The sequence below is a fragment of the Malaclemys terrapin genome, chromosome 3 (assembly GCF_027887155.1).
Source record: "Malaclemys terrapin pileata isolate rMalTer1 chromosome 3, rMalTer1.hap1, whole genome shotgun sequence".
NCBI classification, from domain to species: domain Eukaryota; kingdom Metazoa; phylum Chordata; order Testudines; family Emydidae; genus Malaclemys; species Malaclemys terrapin.
In genome coordinates, this window is record NC_071507.1 from 69,018,264 (window position 1) to 69,045,878 (window position 27,615).

The 27,615-nt window shown below is 40.7% G+C and overlaps 3 protein-coding genes across 4 annotated transcripts in view; 2 read left to right on the plus strand and 1 right to left on the minus strand.

The window, feature by feature from the left end:
- Nucleotides 1-2,072, minus strand: part of CNST (consortin, connexin sorting protein) — a 102,178-nt gene extending 100,106 nt beyond the window's left edge. For both annotated transcript variants that reach the window (XM_054023869.1, XM_054023868.1), the window contains exons 1-2: nucleotides 1,986-2,072; nucleotides 1,198-1,258 (exon numbers count right to left, since the gene is read on the minus strand). The gene's annotated coding sequence lies outside the window, so the exon portion shown is untranslated. The remainder of the gene's footprint in view (nucleotides 1-1,197; nucleotides 1,259-1,985) is intronic.
- Nucleotides 2,073-2,218: 146 nt separating this feature from the next.
- On the plus strand, nucleotides 2,219-24,167 carry TFB2M (transcription factor B2, mitochondrial). The gene is made up of 8 exons (XM_054023874.1): nucleotides 2,219-2,641; nucleotides 4,553-4,641; nucleotides 5,657-5,810; nucleotides 6,256-6,404; nucleotides 8,972-9,061; nucleotides 10,716-10,778; nucleotides 12,277-12,428; nucleotides 17,392-24,167. The coding sequence occupies exons 1-8, from the start codon at nucleotides 2,299-2,301 to the stop codon at nucleotides 17,576-17,578; spliced, it is 1,227 nt and encodes a 408-aa protein (XP_053879849.1). The 5' UTR covers nucleotides 2,219-2,298; the 3' UTR covers nucleotides 17,579-24,167.
- A 2,258-nt stretch (nucleotides 24,168-26,425) lies between these two features.
- SMYD3 (SET and MYND domain containing 3) overlaps nucleotides 26,426-27,615 on the plus strand; it is a 657,806-nt gene continuing 656,616 nt past the window's right edge. Inside the window, exon 1 of the mRNA XM_054023872.1 lies at nucleotides 26,426-26,546. The gene's annotated coding sequence lies outside the window, so the exon portion shown is untranslated. The remainder of the gene's footprint in view (nucleotides 26,547-27,615) is intronic.

The window sequence follows — 27,615 nt, forward strand, 5'->3', positions numbered from 1 at the left end:
ATGTGAAGGAAACTGTACTGTCTTCTTTATGAAGGACAGCAGAATAAACTTGGGGCTTGATCATACAAATAGTCCCTGGAAAAAATCCCAACTACTCTGAGTAACCCCACTGACATCTATTCGACTACTATTTCTGTATTAAGCACTACATTTGGCAAGAAGTGTTTTCAGAACACCTCAGTATCATTTAAAAACAAAGGATACAAAATCGCACAGTAAAACTATATTTGCGGACAGCAGTGAACACTTTCTCGAAGAAAACAGAACTCTTTATGATCAGTAAATCTCTTACTAATCACTCAATTAAAAATATAAAAGCCTCATTCAAAAATGGATTGAGAACTTACACATCGCTCAGCTGAACAGATTTTTTTCTCCTAAGAGTCAGTGAAGATTAACATGGTACTCAATTGCAGTTGCAGAATCAGGGCCTAAATCAACTATTTGGTTGGAGATGTCAAAGGGTCAAGGAATTCCAAATCTCAAAATCACTGGCGCAAACCCCAAAATGTAGTTTTTTGTTTCTGGGGTTTGAAAAATTTACCCACCAGTGACCAATAAGATACTTTAACTGGCAAGAGGTTGGCGGGGAAAAGTTTACGCCATCAGTTTCTCCAGAAAGTAAGCTCATTTAAAAAAATAGTTGCTAGACCTTATAGTTGTGAAGATACCTTCCAATCGTGAATGACATGTAAACCAATTCAATCCTGAGTATGCAGATAGCTATCTCCATTGTCAATGCTGCTGCTTAGAGCTTTTTCACAGCAACAGCCCAGTGAAAATGACCATTATGTGAAGTTTCACAGTTGCTAGTCAAAACCTGGTGGACAGGGCAGTAGTGTAAGTGACAAGTATCATGTCAAGTTCATTCTGTTAGGCACAGAAGCAGAGGCACGCACTGGACCTATCAGGGCTGCCCGGGGCGGGGGGGGGGGGGGGGGCGGGAGGTGTCAAGTGGGGCAATTTGCAATTTGTCCTTCAGTGCTGCCAAAGACGCAGAACGATTGAAGGGCCCTCCGCCGCCGAAAACCCGGACCGCTGTTGGGTGAGTACAAATGCCGCAGCTCCCCCACTTTGCCCCAGGCCCCCTGAATCCTCTGGAGGGCCCTAGGACTTATTCACAAGTACCAGAAGCCCATTCATCTATGACTCCGGAGACTGGGAGGTAGAGCACATCACTTCAAATTAATCAAATACCTGCTAAAATAAGCCTTCCTATTTAATCTTCAGCTTCATCCGCTGACCTCCAGCAGAACTCCTAAATTATAAGGGAAGCAATATATAATTAATATCTTGGTTTAGGAGGTTGAGCAACCATTGGTATTGTTTTCATTACTCACATTGTGCTGCAGTAAGATCACATTAACACGTATGCCCGTCTCTCCCATTGCTCTATAAGTTACATGGCTTCATACCCATTCAAACACCAATAAATAAATACATGAAAATCAGACATCAGGTGAATTTCAAGCATCGACTGTTAACCAGCCTATGGACTCCCGCGTGCGCCGGGCACCACTGCCCAGAGCAGCGCAGCTACCCCGCTCGTTCCCATCCAAACAGCCGCCCGCCGGGGTCCTCACTCAGAGCAAGACGCAGCCCCCGGCACGGCACGGCGCGGTGTTCACAGCCTCCCCAGAGGGCGGCACTGGCAGCAGGGTGCGCGCCAGGAAAGGCGGCATCTCAGGGCCACCCCCGCCGCGCCGCGCCGCCCCCAGGCTCCTCGCCGTCCCGCGGGCTGGTGCGAGAGCCTCCGCCCCGCTCCACGTCGCCTCCGCATCGACCCTCCTCCCCCGGTCCGCCCCCTGACCCGGCCCCGCATCTCCCCGCCGCAGAGCCGCGGCCACCCGGGCCCCGCAGCCGCACCCCACTTCCTTCGCCTCTGCTCGTTGCCGGGTCACCCCCCGCCGGGGTCCCGCAGCGACGGACCCGGCTCCGCGCGGGCAGGGGGAGGGGTGGCAGGCAGAGGAGCCTCCATCTCCTACCTAGGTGCCCGGCTGCCCCCGCAGGGCTCCGGGCGGGCATGGCCGGCGCTGGGCGAGGGGTCCCTGGCGAGCACGACCTGACCTCCGTAGGCTTTGCTGCAGACTCCCGGCGACGCAGGGCTGGCACCATAGAGAGGAGAAGACTTGACGGCCCAAAATCATAGAGCGGGGTAGCTAGAGAGACTGGGACCGTGTACCGCCTCCTGCTGGCGGAAGCGGAAGTGACGTGCCCCTGGCGCTTGCGTCCTGCCCTGTGTTTACTGGCCGGGAAGGTCACCCACGTGGGGGTGCGGCTCAGACTCGGTGCGCGGAGATGCTGGGCGCGTTGCCGTCTCCGGGGCTCACCGGGCGGCGCTCGGTGCTGGCGGCTCTGGGGGTCGCGGCCGCCGCGCTCAGGCCCTTGCTGTGTGGCCTCCCCGGCTGCCGAGCTCCCCGGCGCGGCCTGGGCCAGGAGCCGCGGCAGCACCCGGACTCCCGGCTCCAGCTGCGGCTCCCGGAGGCGGCCGAGGCGGCGCGGCTGGTCCTGGAGAGGGCCCGGTCCTCCCCGCCATTGCGCAGGTTCATCGCCTGCCCCGACCTGGCCCGCGCCGTGCACGCGAGCCTGGAGTGTGGCCCGGCCCGTGGCCCCGAGCCCGTCGTCCTGGAGTGCGAGCCGGGTAAGCGCCCGGCCCTGCAGCGCCGGACACGGACCCGCTGCGCCGGGGCAGACCTCGCCCTCTTGTGCCGCGGCTGGTGCCGATGGGACCCTACTTTCCCAGCGGGAGGGGCGGCTGGGGTCGCTGAGGAGGGGGCTGGGAAACTCAGCTTGTCTAAGTGCTGCTTAAAAACCTGTCAGTGTCTGCGGCAGGCAGGCTGGGTTTGAACCTTTAAAACGTGTCGGCTGGGCCTCGTCAGCTCTGGAGGAGCCACCTCGAGACATGGCCCCAGCTTGGCAGGGAATGCCAAGGGGTTAGTCTGGGAACGGGGCAACTGCGCTCCAGCTCTTTTATTGTTAGGGCCCTGACCGCATCTGATGCTGGGTAGGAGCCGCTGTGTTAAGGGAATAGTTGGACTTGGTGGCTCATGGTCATGGGGGATTGGATGAAGGGAAACCTTGTAAATGTTCACACGTAAATATGAACTTAATATTTTTGGAAGGACCTAATCAAAACGACATAAAACATAATGCTGGGAATAAAGAGTGAAGTGGTGGGTATTGTCCAGTGTCTTCAGAATTGGTCTAATATTCTGGGGCTAGGTTGGCAGTCTGCACAGCCTGAAAAGTCAGTGCATAGAACTTAAATCTTACTGCAAGTCTCTGCAAAATTGGCTTTAAGCTCTGGTACTTGAAGAGGGATAGTGAGTATAAAGAAATTATCAGACTTCATTAATAGTAGCTTTAATGCTAGAAAGCTCCGTTTCAGTAATGCGACAATATCTTGCATCGTTGCTGGAAGGTTATGACTCACAGCTTCAAGCTCTACACCATGATATGGGCTCATATTAAGTGCTGACACTGCAGTGCAATAGTGGGGTGCTGTGTCCTAATGGTTGTTCTTTGCATGTGATGTTACAATCAGGTCCTGCCTGCTCTGTCCAATTGGAGCCCTTATGGAAATAAGTTAGTGCCTGATGCTGCCCCACTGATGTGAAAGGGAGCTTTACCATTGGCTTTGCTGGCATTACCTTTCCCTGTTCTGCACATTTTCTAAATATTTCAAACCAAACTCAGAACAGAGTATCTAAAGTGTAGGGCTGATGGCATTACCACATGGGGGGAAACGTTGAAAGGTTAGGGATTGCTGATGCCTCATTAGTTATTTTTCCTCACCAGTCCATTTAATAAAAGAAAAAGTAATTTTGAATATGCATAAACAGTTAAATGGAATTAATTTTGATTCAGTTATTATTTTGGTATTGTATATTATGTTGCCTATAAGCCAGGGATCGGCAACCTTTGGCACGCGACTCGCCAGGGTAAACCCCCTGGTGGGCCGGACCGGTTTGCTTACCTGCCGCGTCCGCAGGTTTGGTCAATTGCGGCTCCCATTGGCTGCGGTTCGCTGCTCCAGGCCTATGCTACATTTCATCATAGAAACGTTTTTGACTGAACTACATACACACCTTTTATTTCAAAAACTTTGTCTTATCACAAGTCCAGCAAATATGGTCTTAGTGTATCCACACTACCTTTTTCTTCACATTACAACCACACAGTTCTCAGTTGCTGCTCAGCTGCTAAACAGTAGTAATGCAGACCATGACTGAAGGTCCATTTAGACTGTCAGAGCTTGAAGAAAAAATTGTAGAACAACTGTAGAGATCTCGAGAAATGTGGGAGATCGTGTCTGACTACTGTCTAAAGGTCTTATGCTGCAAAAAATTTGCACACATGCTTAACTTTACTCACATGTTTCAGACATAGGGCATAATTCTTTATCTAATCTCTCCCAACCCCCTTCTCTTCCCCCCCCCCTCCTTATATTTAGGTAAACTTATTTTTCTCCTTCTTGAAAGGCGTGTGTGTCAGTTATGTCCTTTGGGAGTCAATTTTAAATGATAGAGCTAAACAGTGATGATTTTTCCAGGTCCTGGAGTCTTGACCCGGACACTACTCAATGCAGGTGCCCGAGTGGTAGCTCTGGAGAGTGACAGAGCTTTCCTTCCAGATTTACAGGTATGTTTTTTTGTAAGGGTATCCGAAATTTGCAATGAGATAGGAAAATGAGAAATTAAATTAAAATCACACATCTGTTTGAATTTTTTTACATGTTACAAGTAACACCTAAGATAGATATAAGTTAAAGATGGTAGGAAAACATATTTTTCTTTTTTTAATTTGTTTACTTTGCACACTTGATAGCACTTTGCCTTTCACTGTTTCTCTTATATAGCCAATCAGTTTCTCCTGTTTGTGCAGGATATCAAGTTGAGGTCTCTCTAAACAAGGACGTACATAGATTTGTGGCTAATAATCACCTAAATGATCTTGACTGTGTTTTTAAGCAAGATGTTTTCATGTGGCCTTCAGAAGCTTCTACAAATATTCTTAGCTACTTTCAGTGATTATTTTACCTGATTAAACCTTTATCCTGGATCCTGCAGTTGACCCCAGGCTTGTAGATTCTTGGGCCCATGATTTTAGTGGAGCTTTGCATGGACCTGGAGGTCTACAGATTTGAGGCTTTTTTTGTTGTTTCGGAGAGACTGAGATTTGGGAGGCAAGATTCCTGCTTGTTTCCAGCTCAGCTATCGACTTGGCATGAGCAACTTACTCAACTTCTTTGTGTATATTCATTTTTAGTTGTTGTTTTTCATCTAGGTGTTAAGAGACTTAATTTACAATTACAAATTGCTGTGGGCTCTTCAGATGAATATGGCTAATCAAACGTTTTTAAAAACTTACCAAAAGTTACACAAGTTTAATAATGCATTCTACAATTCCAGTTGAGCAAATGCTAAATATGTAAAAAATACATCTGCCTTGCACCATAAAAGTAGCTGGCCTATATGCAACATTTCAGTAGCTAGCTCTGTGAGCAATGTTTGTTATTTTTAACTAGTATTTACAGAATCTGTTTATTTTAAAGATAATTCATTGAGGTGTTTTGTTTTCGGATGGAAAAATACATAGGATGTGTCCAAATTATTGGTAGTGAAAACTTAAATTTTAACTTCACCATTGCTTTCAGTCTCTGGAGAACAGCCTACGTGGACAATTAGAAGTTGTTTATTGTGACTTCTTCAGATTGGACCCTTTGGGCTGTGGATCTATGAAACCACCTGCTATGTACTCTGAGAAACTTTTTGAAAATTTGGGCATCTTGACAGTTCCTTGGACAGCAGGTAAATTGAAAATCAACCTAAAGTTGGGGGTACGTAATTGAGGCCTCAGAGGCAGTTTGGCAAGTGCTTGCTTAATTTTGTATAAAGCAGATTGGAGTAATCTATCTTCTTTAATACAGATTATAGATCATAGATACTACATGCCCAGTAGGTAATCCTCAATTTTACTTAAGTAGTCTGGCATTTTAGTAAGAGGTAAAACTGTGTATGGTGGGATATGTAGTTTCAATTGTTTGCACCTCTTTAATGAAGATTCAGACAGACACAAACTGCATTCAGTGGTGGGCCATACTGTAAGCCATACCTGAGCAACAACAAAATTTGTAAATACATTCAGGTTAAAATAATGCTTGCTCTCGTGTTTGTAACTTACACTTTAGTTTTGTTGAGGTTGTGCAGTACATATTTGAAAATTCAAAAATACCTTTGCTCATTTTCAAAACAGATGTTCCTGTAAAAATTATTGGATTCCTTCCCCAAAAAAAGGAAAGAAACACTCTTTGGAAGCTTATCTTTGTCATGTATGAACGCAGTTCCATATACAGATATGGAAGAATAGAACTGAACATGTTTGTTAGTGAAAAAGAGTACAAGGTATGTTTAAGTACAAGAGATTTCACTGATTAATAAAAAGAAGCTGATGCTTCATTGAAAACTCTAGAACATTCTGTTTAGAGGCATTTTGTCCATGTGTTGCTTTAAAAATGTTCTTCCTTTTATTTACTTAAGGATATTTTCTAACAAAATGGAGAGAGGCTGTCTCTCTGCTGCTTGCTCCTCCTGAAGGAAAGTTTGTCTGTAATAACACAGTTTGTTTTAAAGGAAATGAGTGTCACAAATTAGAGTGCTCTTTATGTGAGGGACAGTCAGTAGAAGTAGATATATTGAAGACATGCTAGTGCCTGATGGAAAACCAACACTTCTGTTGTATATTTTTTAATGCGATAACAGTAGTTCCCAGATGTTTTCATGTTGTGACTCCCTTTAGGATCACCTCTGTTGATGCAGCCCCCTCCCCTGGTGCTTAGTATTTAGATTGGCTTTGGACAAATGAACACTCTATCTTAACAGTCTACTTTGAAAACTATTGGGGAGTGGGGTTGACTACCAGAACAAAAGAAAGGGATGGGCAACTGGTGGCCTGGGGCCACATCCAGCCTGGCATCATTTTATTTGGCCTGCCACCTTGCGTGCTGGAAGAGAGGGATCTAGTGAAGCCCCCTCTCGCCAAAGTCTTAGCAATTGCCCAAAGTTCTATAAGTCACAGGGCGAGAACTGGGGAGCGTGGCCCAATGCCTTTTAAGCCATTGGTTCTCAAACTTTTGTACCGGTGACCCCTTTCACATAGCAAGCCTCTGTGTGCAACCCCCCTTTTAAATTAAAAACACTTCTTTACATATTTAACACTGTTATAAATGCTGGAGGAAAAGTGGGGTTTGGGGTGGAGGCTGACAGCTCGCGACCCCCCCATGTAATAACCTCGTGACCTCCTGAGGAGTTCCGACCCCCAGTTTGAGAACCTCTATTTTAAGCAGTGGTCCTGTACTAAATCAGTATGGCTGCTGCCAGAGTGGCCTGGAGCATTGCTCTGGCTGCATGGTCGCATTGCCGCTGAAATTTGACTGGCTGCCCCTCTGTACAAACAGAGGTGCGGCTCAGCAATATGGTGTTGCAGCCCCTGGCACACAGGGAGTCTGTTCCTGTACGGCAGCGTGCAGGGGAGTCCACCAAAAATTCAACTACTGGTGGCACCAGCTCATGCGCTTTGGGGTACGAGAGAAGAGTCCCTGTTTGAGGGAGACTCGGTATCCTTGAAAGGGGGGGTGACACAAGCATGGGCTGGAACTTGTCCCTGGCAAGGTGGGGGAACACCAGAATTTGCCTTCCCTCCAAGAAATATCTGAATTGGCGCCACTGCTCATGCTCTTCCAGGGAGCATCTAAGCAAAAGTAATATATATTCTTTCAGTGGGGACCATGTTCCACTGGGAGATCTGCATCTGTGATTTTCATCTTTTTACAAACAAAACCCACTAAATCTTGATATTTATATCAGGTATTTCTGTAAATATTAGGATTTCTAGGTGTACCTATGTTTATCCCGTATGTTTCTAAATACTTAATTTGTATTCACTTGTACAATAAGAGGTTCAAATACCACTAAATTTGCAGTTCAGCAGTGATTTTCTTTAATGATAAAATAATTGGCAAAAAGGGCAGCCCATTTCTTTTAGTGTCACCACTATGGTGTTACTTCCTTACACTAATTTTACCATTCTCTTTGTGCAATTTCTGTAACCTCCTCCCCCCAAAATGTCCCCCTCACCCTGATATGAGCTGAATGCCGGTCTTGGATAAATACTGTTGGAATCTACTTCCCTAGGTAGGGGCACATCTAGCTCCATTTTTTTTTTTCAATTGATCATTGTGTCAAATCATGTTATATCTATACTTAAAAATGAAATCACTCCATAATAGATGCATGCACGTCTGTCTTTGCTCAGTTCAGGAATAACTGAAATGTTGGGGGTTTTTTTTCCTTTCTGGAAGTTGTTTGACATGTAGTATTGAATTGAATTGCCAGGTTTCTTATGAAGGTGCCTTAGAAAACCTTTTTGGCATTTATACAATCCACCATCTGGAGCTGTTTTAACAGATTGGCTGCGTGATCCTCTTTCTTGGGCATGGTACTAGCTTTAATGTAAAAATGAAATCTATGCAATAACAGTAACATATCCCAAATTTGGGTAATCCTTTGGTTCTTGTAGAGGTAGAGTGAATGAGTGAGTATTTTCTTGTTCTTTCATAAGACTTTTTTGCTCTCTTAGTAAAGAGGTTAATATAGACATTCTTACGCAGTTTAAGTAGGTAATTTTAAATATTAAAATATTGTACAAAATAAAGTGGTTTTATGGTGGAATCTGTGTTTCTAATGTGTTCATCTGGCAGGGAGGCCTAAAATAATGTGTGGTGCATATTGTGTGAGGTCTAATCTTGAGCTTGGACTGGAGTTTAAGTGAGTGGGGCTTGAAATTTTAGTCTTAACTTTGAATTTGCTGGCTCTTGAGAACTTAAGTCTAATCTTTCCAGTCACATTTATGAGGATTTTGGAGTGAATGGATACAGAAATAATCTAATTTTTCAACTTTGTTTTTCTGCCAGGTATTGACTGCAAAACCAGGTGAACTAAGGAGTTATCAAGCATTAAGTGTGCTATGGCAAACTGCCTGTGAAATTCAGCTTCTCCACATGGTGAGTATTTTGTACTGTCTATTATCATTACTGAGCTAAATGCTTTTTATAGTAAACAATGAAATTTTCTAAAACACTACATATTTTTGGTTTTCGGTGTTGAAAATGCTTTTATAAGGGTATCGTTATAGTCAATGATCTGTCAACATTTTCTTTAGAACTTTCTGTCTTCAGAATTTGTGACATAAAATGTACTTGTTCACTCTTACCCCAGAATTTTTTTTTACTCAAATATGATTGAAATGTTAACAATTATTTTTAGTTTAGGTCTAAAACTAGGGTTTTTAAATTTAGAACATCTCTTTTCTAAATTAGAAACAAGAAACTCAGCAGTGTTAAACTATGGACAGGTTGGTTTAAAAAAAAAAACAACCCAACAAATGCAGCTTTAAAGGGTTCTACTATTTAAAAAGTTCTACTAGGCTTATTTATTTAAAGTCCCCGGGACACTTTGAATTTCTTGACAGAAGCAATTTTGTGTTTCAGGCTTTTAGAGATTGGCTGAATGCTTTTTTCAGTATTTATTGAAAGGTTTAGGTTGGCATCAAGTGAATAGAAATAACGCTCCTACTTTGTGGGCTGATTGAAGTGTGTTCCAACTCCTGCTGACTCAAACCCCTGACCCACACTGATTCTTCCTGTTCTGTTCCACTCTCCTCACCCCTAAAAGACTGGCACCGGCTAACCCATTTGCCTTTTATAGCAGCAAGTCTGTTTCCCACTTGTAGCCAAGGCATGGTACCGTAATTCATTTGACTCTGGCTTGTGCTTTGACTGAAGGATGGAGGGGTAGAAAAGGGGATTCAGGCACCAGGGAGGAGGGATGATCTTGTGGTTGGAGCTTTGCATTGGGACCTAGAAGATCTGGGTTCAGTTCCTGCCTCTGCTACAGATTGTGAACTTGTTCAAGGTCATTCAGATCTTTGTGCTTCACTTCCCATCTGTAAAATGGAAATATTTCTGACCTACATCACAGGGGCTGTGACCATACAGTAATAAATGTTTGGGAGATGCTCAGATACAATCGTGATAGGGGCCAGATAAGTACTTAGACAGAACCCATTGGCAGAGAGGTGCATCAGGCACTGTGCACAAGAGAGTGTAAGATGGGTGGACATGAAGGACCCAATCCAGGATGAACAAGCAGTAGGCAGCTGTAGACAGAACTATAGCATATATGAATTGGCAGTTGCTTGACATACAAGGGATTCATGCTGAAATTAAGCTAATACAAAGGTTCATGTATAATTTTGGCTGTAAAAGACCATATTTCAAAAGGTGGGAAGAACTTGGAAATCTGGAGCTATTTTTTGGAGAAATAATTCTTTTGTCCACAGTTTTGCAGCTTAAGGCCCAATTCAGGAAGGTTACTTAAATAGGTGCCTAACTTTAAGCACTCAAGTAGTTCCACTGAAGTAAACAGGGCTACTCACATCCTTAAGGTTAGGTACATGCTTAAGTAACTTCCTGAATCTGGGCCATTGTACTCTTTTAAAATACTTTAATTCATGTTTTTATTTTCAATATATTCAGCCCATTTTAGATCAAGTTTTAGAAACAAGTACGTTTTTGTGTAATAATTGGAAAAAGACTTAAAAAAATTATGAAGTCATGACAAAATATTTTAAACTTTAACTTTTTTTTTCCCTCCCAGGAACCTTGGTCTTCATTTTTGACTAATTCAAAAACCAGGGGACTTGCAATACCGAAGAGCACGGTAAGATCAACACTTATGGTCTGTTTCGTTAGAGATGCTGTCAGACAATTTAGGGCTCAAATTTTAGATTTTGGAGGTTTTAATTGCATTACAAATTTTGATAAGAAAATTAATAAATTCCCTTTATTTAATTGAAAATTTTTTTTTTATTTAAATACTCCCTTTCATTATAGGAATGGATTTGTGATTTATAAACAAAAGTCAAACTGAACCCAACTAGTATCTTTTTATTAACCAAGGTGACAGAAATGCAGAAGACAGAATAAATGGGAAAAGAAGAAAATGAGACTTTTTGAAGGGACAATTGGGTTAAGGATCATCTCTTTTAAAAATATATTTTGTTACCTGCTAGTAATAACGCTTTAGATTAGTAAAACAGAATTGGAAAAAAAAATCAAAATCCACTTTTGCTTCTAATGTTTTGTGTAATATTTGTACTTCACGCAGGTTGGATAATGAAAATAGACTGTTTAGTTGCAAATTCATGTTCTCATGCTAGCACAATGATGCAAAATTTGGGCTATAGATATAATAGTTTAAATTGCCAGGGACAATGTTTAAATTGAAACAAAATCCTGAAGTTTAAAAAAAATGAAGGCATTTCTATCAATTTTTATAGAACTTTGGTATTAAAACTCAGCAGTATATTACATTACCCAATGATGTCTCTTTTTAATCTAAGATTTTAGCAATAAAACCCATAAAGGTCTCGGGTTTTGGTGATACTGAATGTTACTTTAAATTTTTTGATTATATCATGTTTGACAGCTTTATAGACTCATCAAATGTCACCATAATTATAGTATAGGTCATATGAGGTGACACTTTAAGTGATGGCTGCACACCAAATGGATTGCATAAGATACGTTAAGACCACTTCATAGAGTCAGGGGAATTAGAGATGGAAAAGATCTATTGGCTCATATATGTGTTTCTGCCAGTACAAAACTATCTTTATCTTTTAAGGGTAAAAAGAAGTTCTTCATACACCTCTCAGATCAGAGGACAGTCTTAACAAATGTTACACCACAGTATTCCATATTTGTCCAAAAGACAGATAATTAATATGAGTTAGATTCAGATTTTTCAAGGCTAGAAAGGACCATTATGATTATTTAATGTAACATCCTGCATAACACAGGCCAAAATAACCTCATCTGAAAATTTCTTCATCAAGCCTACAACTTATGTTTGAGCTATAGCATATCTTTTAGAAAAATAGCCAGTCTTGATTTAGAGACTCAAAGTGATGTAATATCCACCATGTAATTACCTTCAGGGTTTTAAAATGGTTAATTACCTTCATTGTTTAAAAAAAGAGTTGCACATTATTTTTAGTCTGTATTTATCTAGCTTCAGCTGCCAACCCGTTGGATCTCATTATGCCTTTTTCTGCTAACTAAAAGAGTGGTTTACTTTAAGAAGTTTTTCCCTGTGATTTAAAGAAATACAATCTTAACTATGACCTTTTTTCATTAACTTTTTGTTGTTGTTGCAGCTGCTGCCAAACGACCACTTATGTTTAGTACGAATGACCCCACGGAGGAATTTATTTACAGGTGGCATGACAACCACAAATTCATCTACCTTTATTCTTATGGTAAAACAGTGTCTTGCTAAACGCAAGTCTAAACTAATTGATAGACTTAAGTAAGTATATGGAAAAGTTATATTACAATTTTTCACCAGACAAATGACAGAAGGTTCAGGACAATTTAGTAGTGTTTTGTTCTTGAAGGATTATTCTTTACAGTCCAGATACAGTTTAGTAGTCCTTTAATTCTATACAAATACATACAGAATAAGTTTACAGTTGCTCAAAATACTATGTGATTGGAAATGAAGATTTTGGCAACAAATTAAAAATCACTCTGCCATTTGTGGGGCTGAGTAATGGCATACTGTAAATATTTATTTTTTAAATGCAGACATACTTGCCAGTATTTTTTTCTTACATAAAAATATTCTTATGCATGTTTGCAAAATGCATTTGAGAATACAAAGTTGCATGTCAAAATCAGCATTGCCAACCCACAGCTCTGTAGCTGGATATTTTTTAACACATGAAACTATATAATGGAACTAGTTTAGAAGAGAGGTAGCCGTGTTAGTCTGGATCTGTAAAAAGCAACAGAGAGTCCTGTGGCACCTTTAAGATTAACAGATGTATTGGAGCATAATCTTTCATGGGTGAATGCCCACTTCATCAGATGCATGCTCCAATACATCTGTTAGTCTTAAAGGTGCCACAGGACTCTCTGTTGCTAGTTTAGAAGAGGGGTTTGTGTGTTCGTTCTAAAAGAGAACAGGAGATAATGTAGTCTGGAAATTATTAAATTTTATAAATTGTGCTAGCTTCTTGCATGTTAAAAGATTTTCTTCTCTGTCGATTTATTAACAAGGTTCTTTACCTGGCTTTGTTTCTGTAAATGCTCTTTAAAATATTCAGGTTTCCCATTATATTTTTGGGTTTGTATATAGATCTGAATTTCAACAAGACATTCTACATAATGCTGCATTAAAATACTTTAGAAAAGTAATTAGCTAAAAATATTGTACTGTGGTGTGCAGGCATGCACTAGTCCCTGAACCACAGGCTGGAGCCAACAGTGGGGTAAAATTGAGGAGGTCCTGCCCTGCCCTAGGGCTGGGCTATATAAACAGGAAGAGGGAGCTCAGAGAGAGGGAAGTGGAAGCCATGCAGGCTGTGGTCGGTGGTGGGTTCTTTCCTCTCAGGTTCTAGGAGACTAGTCCAATTAGTGTGTGGGAACAGAAGCAGGATTCAGAAGTGAGGGCCTTATGAACTGTTTGTTTGAATTGCTCCTGTCCTGAGCCTTATTAGAAGAGGATATGCTCTTCTGTTAATTTGTGATGGCGACTCTGTGCCCCTGGCTTTTAAAGAGAATCTGCTGCTGTTAAGCAGGTGAATGAAGGTGGGCACTCCCACAGTGCAACACTGGGCTGCAATGGGGCAGACAGGGACTGTCCCACCTTTACATATGGATTAAAAACTGTATCCCTGATAATGATTAAAAAGAATCGTCATTAGGGCTGTCAATTAATCGCACTGTTAAACCATAATAGAATACCATTTATTTAAATATTTTGGAATGTTTTCTGCATTTTCAAATATATTGATTTCAATTACAATACAAAGTGTACAGTGCTCACTTTATATTCATTATATTACAAATATTTGCACTGTAAAAAAACAAAAGAAATAGTATTTTTCAATTTACCTAATACAAGTACTGTAGTGAAATCTCTTTATCATGAAAGTTGAACTTACAAATGTAGAATTATGTACAAAAAAACTGCATTCAAAAACAACACTGTGTAAAATTTTAGAGCCTGCAAGTCCACTCAGTCCTATTTCTTGTTCAGCCAATTGCTCAGACAAACAAGTTTGTTTACATTTGCAGGAGATAATGCTGCCCGCTTCTTATTTACAATATCACCTGAAAGTGAGAACAGGCATTTGCATGGCACTGTTGTAGCCGGCATTGCAAGATATTTACATGCCAGATGCACTAAAGCAGGGGTTCTCAGACCTTTGTACTGGTAACCCCTTCACACAGCAAGCCTCTGAGTGTGACCCCCTCTTATACATTGAAATCACTTTTTAATATATTTAATACCATTATAAATGCTGGAGGCAAAGCAGGGTTTGTGGTGGAGGGTGACAGCTCGCAACCCCCCATGTAATAACCTTGCGACCCTCTGAGGGGTCCCGACCCCCAGTTTGAGAACCCCTGCACTAAAGATTCATATGTCCCTTCTTACTTCAACCACCATTCCAGGGGACATGCGTCTAGGCTCATGACGGGTTCTGCTCAATAACAATCCAAAGCAATGCGGACCAACGCATGTTCTTTTTCATTATCTGAGTCAGATGCCACCAGTAAGAGGTTGATTTTCTTTTTTGGTGGTTTGGGTTCTGTAGTTTCTGCATTGGAGTGCTGCTCTTTTAAGACTTCTGAAAGCATGCTCCACACCTTGTCCCTCTCAGATTTTGGAAGGGACTTCAGATTCTTAACCTTGGGTCGAGTGCTGTAGCTATGTTTAGAAATCTCACTTTGGTACCTTCTTTACGTTTTGTCAAATCTGCAGCGAAAGTGTTCTTAAAATGAACAACGTGCTGAGTTATCATCTGAGACCTACTATAACATGAAATATATGGCAGATTGCGGGTAAAACACCGAGCAGGAGACATACAATTCTCACCCAAGAAGTTCAATCACACATTATTTTTTTTAATTAGCGTCATCAACATCGAAGTGTGTCCTCTGGAATGGTGGCCGAAGCTAAAAGGGGCATACGAATGTTTAGCATATCTGGCACGTAAATACCTCGCAATGCCATGAAAATGCCCATTCTCACTTTTTGGTGATGCTATAAATAAGAAGAGGGCAGCATTATCTCCTGTAAATGTAATCAAACTTGTTTGTCTTAGCGATTGGCTGAACAAGAAGTAGGACTGAGTGGATTTGTAGGCTCTGAAGTTTTACATTGTTTTGTTTTTGAGTGCAGTTATGTAACAAAAATCTACATTTTTAAGTTGCACTTTCACAACAAAGATTGTTCTACAGTACTTGAATGATGTGAATTGAAAAATACTATTTCATTTATCATTTTTACAGTGCAAATATTTATGATAAATAATATACACTTTGATTTCAATTAGAGCACAGAATACAATATATATGAAAATGTAGAAAAACATTCAAAATATTTAGTACATTTTAATTGGTATTCTATTGTTTAACACTGCAATTAAACTGTGATTAATTTTTTAAATCATGATTAATTTTTTTGAATTAATCCCGTGAGTTAACTGCGATTAATCGACAGCCCTAGTAATCATTAATGGTATAGTGTCCTAATGGGAAAATGTGTCAAGTTACATTATGCAGAGTGCAGGAGGGATGCCAATTCTAATAGCGTTTCTGTTAGTTAGAGGGAACCTAGTGTAAACTGAATCACAAAAGGCTAGTAAACCCAGAACAATCAAACTCACAGTGCAACGTAGAGAAGTTGGACTGTTGAGCTGCAACTAGCAAAATAACCACCAATTTTAGGCTGATCATACAGCAACAATTCTATTAGTGTTGCTCAACCTTATAACTCCTTTTTCAGGTGAAATTTGGTTCGTATGTTCTCGCTCAGGGAATAAATAAAAATGGCTGTTTTTAAGCACAGGCAGACTAGGATAAGATGTTTCTCTAAACAAAATTTGTTGTTGTAACAGCTCTAAGCCCTCAGTAGGAGGTGATGGAAACTTGAAGTTTGGTAGGGACATAGTCCCTAGGTCATAGATATGCCTTTCAGTGCTTAGGTGAAAATTGGTTTTGATCTGAATAAGTTATGGCTTTTAAAAAGTAATTCACATGTGTACACTGTTTTTAAAATAAATCTGCCAGCATTACATTCGCACGTCACATGCATGTGTGGTTTAGCTGAGAGGAAACTTCCTTTGAATAGCTGCTCTCGCTATTCCATTTGATTTATGTATACATGCAGCATAAAGCTGAATAGAAATTGAGTTTAATATGTACAAAATACCAAAATCAAAAGCAGACTAAATAAAACAGTGTTGAAAATAGATTGCACAGTGCAGTGGGTCAGACTGGATGCCCTAAAGTGGTTTTCTACTATCTAATTTATAAATTAAGCTTTTAAATTATTTGTCAATTTTGCCTACCAATATTTTTTTTAGCCTCTCACTGTAAGACATTCAGGCTTTCTTATCCACTGTTACTCCATTTACTCCCTGTGGTGTGGTTATTAGTGTTCTCTTTCCATTCATGGGAAATGAATGCTCCCTCAGAAGAACCAGCCTCTGGTTAACTATTCCAATAAATAAACTGTTTTTTCTTTCATTTGTTGCCAGTGGTTTGTAGTCAATCTGCCGGTGGGTGGATAATCCCCCCAGCAATATGCTAATGAAGTTCTATAACTCATTCAGCAAGACTGGTATAAAAGAGTATCATAGATTCCTTTCTTGTCGATTGTCAAATTGACAGTGTGTTTACTTTCCACTAGTTGCTTATGCCAGAATCTGTAGCTGGCCTTGTGTTTCTTAATTTGCAGCTACTGTGAATTAATAAACGTACTTTTTCCTTGCCTTGAAAATAAATGCAGTCAAGATATCTGTAGGAACTGTTCAAGGCCTAAATTTGATAGCAGTGACATAATATGAGTGGGAGAGATAGTGGGTACAGTAAAACAGATCACCTCATGTAGTGGGGAAAAGGGAGGTGTAATTAAACCCTTCAGACTGTCTTACCCTCATAACAAACATGCCTTTCATTGTCCCCAGACATTGGAATCTAAACCCATTCATGCCCTAGGTTCTGTATTATTTCAGTTGTACAATGAATGGAGGGAAAAATTCACCATCTGAAAAGTTTGTGATTAAACTCATGAATTTAATGGACAGAGGCCCCTATCGTCAGCATTCACAGAAAACAATTGGTGTCACAAGAGGGAATTCTTGACAGCCTGAAATTGAGTAAGAATTAATAGTGCCCAGTGTTGCATCTTACTGTTGTTTTCTTTTTAACTGAAAGAAATGCTAAAACATGACTTTTTTTTGTAATGTCTTGTGTTTCAGCTCATGGAGTCCAGGCAGTGGGAGTAAACTGTTAAGAGAGCTAGAAATACCGGAAAACATTATAACAGGCAATTTGTACCCAGAAGAATACAGACGCCTTTTTGAAGCTATGGAACACTCTAAAGAATTTAGTCAAAGCTGGCTCTATGATGAAGTCTTGGAAAATAACAGGAACATAAATTTCTAAATCTAAACCTGCTGGTTTTGAAACAAATTATTTGTTTCAGTGACTATATTGTGATGCAAATAATAAGAAATGGGCTCAAAATCTTAGAAGTCCATCAGTAAAGATTATGTTGTCCCCTGCACAAATCAGAAGATAAAAGTCGCATGAGATTCAACAGCCTGTCTACACAGGGAAAAAAACTGTTTAAACCATGTGTAGGCATGGCAGTTAACAGGTTGTTCTGTGTGCATGGGATTGAAGTCAAATGTTGCATCTTCTCCAGCAGCATAATGGCAACTGTTGTTGCTCTTGGAAATATGGCATAAAATGTACTGCGTTTTTTGCTACTCTACTGTATATTTGTTATATTTTAAATAGTATGAGACCAAATACTTGTGCATTTTGGATTTGGGTGTCAGAATACTTAATTATTATGATTAACTCTTTCACAGTGCCCCAAAATGTTTATATCCTTTACAAATATAAGACCTATTTTCCTTCTCCCTGGCCTAAGGAATATAGTCTAAAATTGACATGATACAATAATAGTTACGAACAAAGGGGTGAGGAAAAATGGGAGAGTGGAAAACAGTAGAATAATATGGGTACTGAGGTTAGTTATATGTATTTCTTGTTTTAATGTATGCTCTGCATTATATGTCTACTAGAGCTGGTGTGGTGGGGAGAGAGGAATATTCATAGTAATTTTTAAAAATTGAAATTTCAAAATTCAGAAGACATTGATCACTCTTCTACATACCCTGCCATCCATTCACATGCATATAGTCTTTGCTATCTTATTTGCATCTAAAATTTTTCCACCAGACCTTTGAACATTGTATAAACTATGAAAATTGTCTCTTCCCCACAACCTATGCCCTTTATATAATATGTAAAATGTGTGTATATTATATGTATATAAGCATAACCCACTAAAATTTTATTCCTAGCCAGAGTACTTGTTTACACTCTCCTCAGCCACTATTCTCCCTCATTAACTAACTCTTTCTTATTTCCCCTGTACATTTGATGGTGGGGGGGTGGGAGGTGTCAAGGAGTGTTCCTCTAAGTGTCCAGGTACAAGACAACAGCCTATCTGTTAAGTATAGGCTCGGGTACTGGGAAGTTGTGCTGCTTCAGTCTCTGCTAATGGAGAAGTATGTCTTGATTCTCCAGGAGGGATGGTAGGAAGCACTGGCTGGGCCATTATCCCTGCCCTACTACTGCAGTCCCTGCTACTGGAGATAATCTGCGGACAATCTTTTGCAATACAAGACAAAAGGACTGTTTCATGTAATCTCCGTTCCCTCCTACAACATTAGCTATGTCCTGGAGTAATTCTTGCATATTGGGATTATCTTCCCATTCACCTTTCCTGACTCTTAGATATTATAAGAATTTGTATTTACAAGATGATCACCATTGCTGAGTTAGCATATAACAGGAGCAATTTAATTTCTACTGTAGCAGTAATAGGTGATAACTGAATGTTCTTGCTGATACAGCCAGCCAGCAAAAGATAATATCGCAGCTCCTCCTGTGCATTTTTTCTCGGGCATCAAATGCCTGGTTCTTGTTGCAGCAAGATATCTGCACTAAATCAAGATGCTAAAGAATAAAGGGGAGACTGTCATTATAAAGTGACTGATTTACCTGTGTTACTGATAACACTAAAATATGTGAGCAGTGAATTGGAAAAAAAATAATTTACTGTCACTCTTAGTGCTATTTGTTTACAAAACAATAAGGCAGTGCACACACTCCAGGAGTCAGTACATGGTATAGTGGTTGGAGCAGGGGATTGGAAATTAGGAGATTTGAGTTCTGGTTCTGCTATTAACTCTGACCTTGGGCACGTCTTATGTAAAATGGGGAGAATGATGCCTGCCTTTGTAAAGTGAGATCCCAAAAGGTGCAATAAGTGTAAAATACTGGCTTTATAGCAGTCAACTTGGACTTAAAACTAAAGTGTCTATAGCTTCACTTCTTTAATCTCATGTACTAGCCCATTGTTGCAATGATCTGTTTGCAACTCAGATGAGGTCTCAGTGCCACTCAGTTTTGGCCTAGCCACTTATCAAACCTGAGTGGTGCTGTGACCTCGTATGCCAGATCACAATGCCCACAGTGGGAAGCCAGGCCCAGTCCTGGGGAACAGAATCTGCTGCTGCAGGGTGAAAGCAAGGTATGCTTACTTTCCACCACCCTCACCCCCAGGCCTCCCCTCCAGAGCAGGCCTGCAACTCACATAGAACCTTCCCACAACCCATTGAGTAAATGCAACAACCAAGTGTTCTTTTCTAATTTTTTTTTTACCCAGAGTCCATTTGGAGGGATTGTATATTTATAAAGAAGTCCTTGTTCCATGCCAGTGTAGCATCCTTCCAGCACTTTTAAGGCAGCACAATAGTTGGTGCTTTTGTATATACTCTGGCATATGTGGGCCTTACTTATCAGCTGTTCCACAACATGATACCAGAGGATACAGTTGGTGATGATGTAATTGAGTTAATAAGGACAGAAACAGGAGATGCATCCAACACAAAGCTGGTTGTAATTGTGTGGAAAAGAAGAGAGAGGGCTGTAGTCATGGGACAGTCATATCCCAAATCTTTAGTTTGCAATAGTTACTTAATCCAAACAGCAATTAAAAATGATTGGTCATCTCTTGTATATGCCCTTCAAAATGTAGTGAGATGAGACTATTGATAGGTATTCTATTGGCAAGTTAAACAATATTTCTACTCAGAGGGCTTGAAATATAATATTGTCTGTCTTGTAAAACAAGTCTTTTGGGATGAAAGTTGAATGCTGATCCAGGTACCTAGTTCTGATTCTTTGCCATGGAGGAGAACCAGCTTCATGTGGAAGTCTGTCTTTGTTCCTGACCAGACTGAGTTCAGCATGCTCAGTTATTCGGGAGAAAATGTATCCGGATTTTCAATAGTGTCCTCTGCAGACGACTAAGGAGCAATATCGATGAGCTTAGAAAGAAGACCCATGTACTTAGGATAACGGTTGTAGTGTGGGAGAAGTAAAGTAGATCAAAATGGGGGTTATTTCAGGGGACCCACAGAACTGCTCTGAGCAGGGGAACGGGGTGGGAAGAGGAAGTGTGAAAGAGAATGCTTTGCATCTCTTGTGTTGAATTAAAAGAAATAATACATTTATGTTGTGGAAAATGTAAGAAAGATGATTCCAGAACAGACCCCGGATTTGGCCTGACCATTAGAAAGAAATGTGTCTCAGCTTGCTCTCTCAACCTGCTGAGTTTGTGCCAATTGAAACAGGCCTGCCAGTTTGCAAGGTCTGTGCTAATTGTAGAAAAAACATCCAGAGACAAAGAGTTTGTTCTAAAAGTAACAAGATAACAGCTGTGCTTTATGGCTGGTACAACTTTGTTTCCTAAACTCCAGAATAAGATTTATTGAAGTCTGCCATGTCCCACTGATTTTAGAATGGTTATGTTAAAGGATGGGTAGGTAATTAAAATGCAAATGTGATAGGATATACGTTGGAGTGTAAGTGTGATTGTATGTATGATTAAATGAGGAATGAAAGATTAAAGATTGAGATGCCAGCCTTAAAATAAGACCATTTGGCTGAAGAATACAATGGACAAGATAGCCTGATAACCCAGAGGGCATACTTGCCCCAAGGACAGGAGGGCCGAAGAACCAGATAACAACATACTGTCATTCCGTCATTGCTGTGCCATCTGCGTGATTGATTACCACTTCAAACATGAAACCAGCATGACAAGGCAAATGCATGAGGATGGATCCCTATGAGAACAGACCCTGAAGACTGAGGACTTTGGGGTCTGATTCTGCCAACCAACTTCCAGGAGCATCAGATGTGCATCTGACAAGGTCCTGCTCCCTCATGTCCAGGCCACCTGGCCAGTGGCTTGGCTTGAGCAACTCTAAGGCTGGTAACTATGATGATAACCTTGCAGAACCTGTGTGTGTGTGAATGAATGTGAAATTGAATGGAATGTTAGAGCTATAACTGACTGCTTACTATGATTCTTTCTGTATTCACAACATGGCATTTTGCCTTATCCCTTTTAATAAGATCCTGCTGATTTTTATTTTATTGGTATAACATTGTATATCACTGTAGGGTTTATTCTGAAAAAAAAATCTGAATTTTGCAAAATATGAAATGTACCTGTGTATTATATCAATTGTTTTTCTAGTTTGTTTCAAATAATTCTAACCATAATTCTCAGAATTTCACATGCCTAAATTGTTTGAAAAGATTTAGTGTCAAACAGTTTTATTCTTCATCTGGAGCAGGGTTTTGCCCAAATAGCAGGGAGTCACGTTGCATGAAAAAGTGGAACTTATTACCTTAAGAGAGAGAGGCTCTTAACAAAATGATCCTGTACTTTAGTGCCACGATAGCCATGCACATCACAAAGGATCATGGCAGGATCAGGTAAAGATAAGATGTATCTATACACTGATGTGTCAAGAAGCACATAAAGGTAGGGGAAAGATTGAAATGGCATTTTGATTTGTGGAGTTCCTAATGAAGATCTGTACAAACTGATGCCGTAGGCTTAAATATCTTTTTGACCACTGGTCCATGACCAGTGCTTAGAACAGGGCCTGAAAGCATTTTTGCTTGTCCTGCCAAAGTATTCCTTGACCTTAGTGACATAATTCATTACAATTATGGCCTTAACTTGTTTTAAATGTTAACTGTTAAAGCGTATTAAAGAAAGCTAATCCCTCTGCTGCAGTTCTCTCTTCCAATAAAATGCAAGAAGTCATTTGAAGCCTAGTCATAAACAGCAGCTCTTATTGAACCCAGAGGAAGGAACTAAATCCCAATGTGAAATAAATTGAAGAAAAATATCAAGACCTTGCTATTCAAACATTTCTCTTAATTCTGTTGAGCCATGGTAAGTGCCTTGGATTGAAACATTTTTTTAACTATTGAGAGGCTTAAAGGTATTGAAAAAATGATTCTAACTGATTCCTGTGCTTTAATATCTTGCTTCCCCACTCCCAAAATTCTGATGAGATTTTTAACAATCAATATCTCAACCAACAACAGATAGTTTAATGCCATTTGAAAGCTGGAATCAGAGGGTTTATTTAGATGGTAAAGCTTTGGATTCCAGTTGCACTATTTGTGATAGCAGCTACTACGGTAGTCTGAATTAATACTTGGGCTAGAAACAAATGCTAGCCCTGGTTGCTTTGGAAATATGACTATAAGCCTTTTGCTAGTTCCTTAGAACAGAAAGGCTATTGTGACACTGGTTCAGGACTGCATACAGATGCATACTCTATATACTCAATAACCTTTTGTGCTATGGATTAGATAGTATAACATTAAATTCCTGGAGGACATAGTTGGGAATTTTAGAGAATTAAAAATAGCTCATTGAAAGTGTAGTGAAATATATACTTTAATTCAGTTTCTTCTTGTAGTTTTTCTTAGAGGAAAGTATAGGTGTTTCAAGGGAGAGGAGCATCAAATTATGTAATTCAAAAGTGGAAATTGGTGAAATTGGACCATCTTTTTACCTCACAACAATGAAAAAGAACACTTAATTTTATGACTGCAAAATATATTTTCATTCTTAAATCTTATAAGTATGTAAACTTTAAATCTATTTTGGTAGACACGTGTTGGCTTTACTTATATGATTATGCATATAGTGCCTTAAATTTGCACTAAGATATGTTCCCATCTCTAAAGATGGAGATAGATTACAGTTACATACTACTACATTGTCAGTAGTTTTAATGCTTTTAGCAGTTCTAGCTGTAAGATGCACCTAAAGGTGACCTGAAAAGGAGAAAGAAAAAAGGTTTGAAGTCTTTATTTACTGCCTTATGTATAAAAGAGGCCTAAAAATAGTGTTGGAAGTTTTTTTGTTTTCCGAAAAGTATCTGACTTCTTAAAACTTTAATCCCCGTGCCCCATCATGCATACATGTATAATCAAGCCTAAAATCACTTTCATTTTTCAGATTTTATAAAAGCAAAGCTAGAAATCACATAAAGGAAAAACAGAACTACAGAGATTTGGTGTCATTTCATATCAAGAGATCAATAAGTCACCAAAGTACTACACAGAAAGATAATTCAGCAGAGCCTATAGAAAATCAGATAGCATAGTAAACTCAAAACATTCCTTTGGCCAGGACGTTCCCGTTGACTTCAGTTGCAATTCTATGTTCCAAGGCTTGCAGCAGCAGTCCTATAAGAGCAGCATAATGAATTCCCCTATTCCTGCCAGTTGCACTGAATACATCTCAAGTTCACACCAGAGCCATAGATTATCATACTAAAATATTTAAAATTGTGTGAGGCAGAAAAATTGTGGGGTGTCTCCTTTGCATTTTACATATTTTCTTATTGTAGCACTTAATTTATATAGTATTGTCATATAAAACCGCAAGATTTTTAAATTACCTTGGATACTAATTAAGTTGTAAGCTCCTTGGGGCAGGGTCTGTCTCTCATATATTGGAACAGCATTTGGACCTCAGGATGCTATTGTGTAATACAAATAATAAAAGATTGATGTGGCAGTTTAAATTCCACAGAATAACATGAATGAATTTAAATAAATCTTTTGAAGAATATCTATTTTGAATTCACTGATAAGTTATGATATGTATAGTTTCATGCAGGTTCAGCCCTATTAGTTAAATAATCACTGCTTTGTTTCATAATTGTTTATTAGGAGTACTGTTTAGCCAGACAGACTTGCTATACCAAATCAGAGCAGCCATCCATCATATTTTGTATCTTGTCTATGGTTCATGTGTTGAAAATCTCTCTAATGCCCCTAACCTCTTTTATAATAACCTACATCTCAGGGAAAACTTCTTGAATCGCTGTGATCTGTTTATATCTTCAGTTAGGAGTCTGGAATACTTACATCCTGGTATATGTAACTACCAGTGTTACTGGTCATAAAATTACCTAGCCACAATAGTTAAGGGCATACCTGCCTTTCCTGTGAATTCCTACAGGCTATGAAATGTATGAAGTAGTATTTCACTTATTTCTCGCTATTAATTTCAGTGGTACAGAATTAATCTCTCTTTAATGTATACATCTTGTAATTTTTCATCTTCTGGTGTTTGCGTGTGTGTGTGTGTGTGTGTGTGTGTGTGACTTGAGTTCCTGTATTTTTTTTATTCTGAAATGTTTACACGTAATAGATGATAGTTTAGCTGTGCTTCCTCTAAATCGAAAGGGCTTTGCAAAACTTAATTAACATATCACTATGGGGCAGAGTAGTTTTCCTGTGTATGAAAATGGGGACAATAAAAACAGTTAAGGCCTAGATCCTTAAAGGTGTTTAGGCACCTAATATTGATTTCAATCCCTTTGAGGATCTGGGCCTAAATGGCTTCCTCAAGGATGGAGAGCAAGTCTGTGGCAGATCTGGAATTAAGTCTCAATTCTCAGAAGTTATCAGCTGGCACCTTGTGCTTATTCAGCAACCCATTTGCTTCAGTGTTGCCTACCCATAATTGCTCAAGGTTGACATGCCATTCTATGCTTTCCACTCAACTGGTGAAAAAAATAGTTGTTTGACAATACACTCTGGTATACCATATCCAACTGAAATTAGGGGTAGCTTAGGTAAGACTAATAGAATTTGAACCAGGACAGATGCCTATACAATCGTAGAATATATCATGGAAGGTATATTCACTAGAAGTGGTCAACACCTGTATTTTACAAGCCCTCTGGAAGACAGTTATCAAGCTAGAGTGTTAAATTCAGTACTGACTAGCAGTCCCCCCTTCTGAATCACCAGTGCCACTTCCTTCTCCTAGACCCTGTAATGGTCTGATTAGATGTTAGAGCCACAGGTGAATTTGGTGACCTCCCATAAATGTAAAAATGTGGTACAAACAGGTACATTTTCCACTTCTTGTTGGATCGAGTCTACATGTATTGTATTGTTTGGCTTTATTCCTGATAGATTACAACAATATAAATCTCAGCCTAAATTGGCTATTCCTAGGGGTGTCCCTAGAATTGCCGTTATCCCAGTCTCTAGTTCATGGGTAACAACCTTCACCATGGTTGCAGACAGGTCCAAGGGGAGTGTGACCATCCTCCCTTTCTTTATGGCTGAGAGTCCTGATTTTTTTCCCGTTGTAATTAAAGGTCTAACCATATGAAAAAGGTTGAGAACTTCTGTTCTTGTTCCTCTTCCATGGAGACATTCTGCTTGGATCTTATAGGGGCCGGCAGCCAGCAAGAGTCAGCAGTAATTACTGTTCATCATTATGGAGCAGAGTTCTAGCACCTGATCTCTAGAGTGGATCAATCGAGAAACCCAGCATCTTACCACTTTACTTGTGGGTACATTTCTAAATATTTAACATTACTCCCCAAAATAGGAAAATCAGGCTTTTAAAAAAGCCTTACACCCACACAATCAGTGTTACTAAAATTAAAACTCTTCCTTTCAGGAATATTGTCTGGAAGAAATAAAAAATAATAATGCCCTGTAACATACTTGACTCATGTCTGCAATGATGGGAGATGATTTACACCTCATTGTAATTATCTCCAGGAAATGAGTCAGCAATAAAGCAGTTACACCTCTTGGCTGATAGCTAAGAAGTTATATTAATCTTGACTACAGAGCCGGCTTTAGGCCGATTTGGCTGATTTCCCCGAATTGGGCCCCGCGCCTGAGAGGGCCCCGCGCAGATCGGGCAGCGTCTCTGCCTGAAACAAAGCTCTTCCGGAAGTAGCAGCTGTTGCTGCTAGGAAACCAGAGACGCTGCGCTGGCCTGCAGAGGGTTAGAGCTGAGGCAGCGGCTGTTGCAGGTCGGGAGGGGGGAGAAGGCACATGTGCTTTGCAGCCTTCCCCTCCCCTCCCCCCAGCACTCACCTGGAGGAGACGCTGAGGGGGCTTCCTGTCCACTGGGAGACAGGAATCTCTGCAGTGTGGACCTCACTCACCTGAGCAGCTGCTGGGGCTTCAGTCGGTGAGTGTTTGACCCTGTGAGTCCCCCTAGGTGTGTAATATTAGGTTGGTTTTGTGGTTTTTGGTGGTGTTGCTGTTTGAGGGTGAGTTTGTGCCTGTGTCTGTTTCAAAACTAAACTCTGGATCAAACCCAATAAACCCAGGAAGAAAGCCCCAAGCCAGTACTTAGTGCTGTGAATTCCAGGTGAGAGAGAGAGGGGGGTTTGGAGGAGGAAATCAAATACATCAAGAGGGGAGAATGCGAAAGGTCTGCAACACGTCAGGCTGAGACTTTTATCTCCCCTTCCCCGAGAGAGGGGAAACCGAGGCACAGAGTGATCTGATTTCCTTCCCCAAATTATTTTGCAAAGGAGGGGGATGGGGGCTCCTATCCAAACCAGTTCCCTTCCCATCAACTCTGCTTCCCCTGCTGCAAGACCGCTGTAGGGGCTGAATATTTCCATTAAACTCTGGCTCCTTCCTTTGCCCTGCAACAATAAAATAGACCGGCTTTGGGGGGGGAGGAATAGCCCCCCCCCCCAAAGCTGTGTGGACATTAAGTTTTTTTTTTGGGGGGGGGGGGGCACGATAATATTCCAGATCAATCAAACGCCCAGATCAGCCTTCTAGCCATCCAGCAGCTCTAGGGCAAGGAAGGAAGGTGCAGAGTGGTCGCAAAACGGGTGAATTTAGCGGGGGGGGGGGGGTCTGGTTGAAATCCCACCCAATGCAGCCACACAGAATCGCTGGCGACGCTGGGAGAGGCCAGGAGTAGAAGCAGGTGGCCCAGGGGGGACATTTGCCCTCAGTCCTGGGCTCTGGGATGGACTAGACTGGGTGGGTGGTGGGTTCAGTCTAGTCTTCCAGCGTGTTGCTCTCGCTGGGGTTTGTGGTTTTCATCTGGCTCCACCGAAAAGATCAAACAAGCCCAGTAGAAAAGGGGGTTGAGAGGCAGGAAGGGGCTTAAAGTGACCCATCAATGAAAGAGTAAAACCAGAGTTTGACTGGGTTTCCCCCCAGCCACCACTCCTGCAAACACTGGGCAAGGGGCAGCCCCATCCCCCACCGAGGCTATGGTGAGGGGCAGCAGG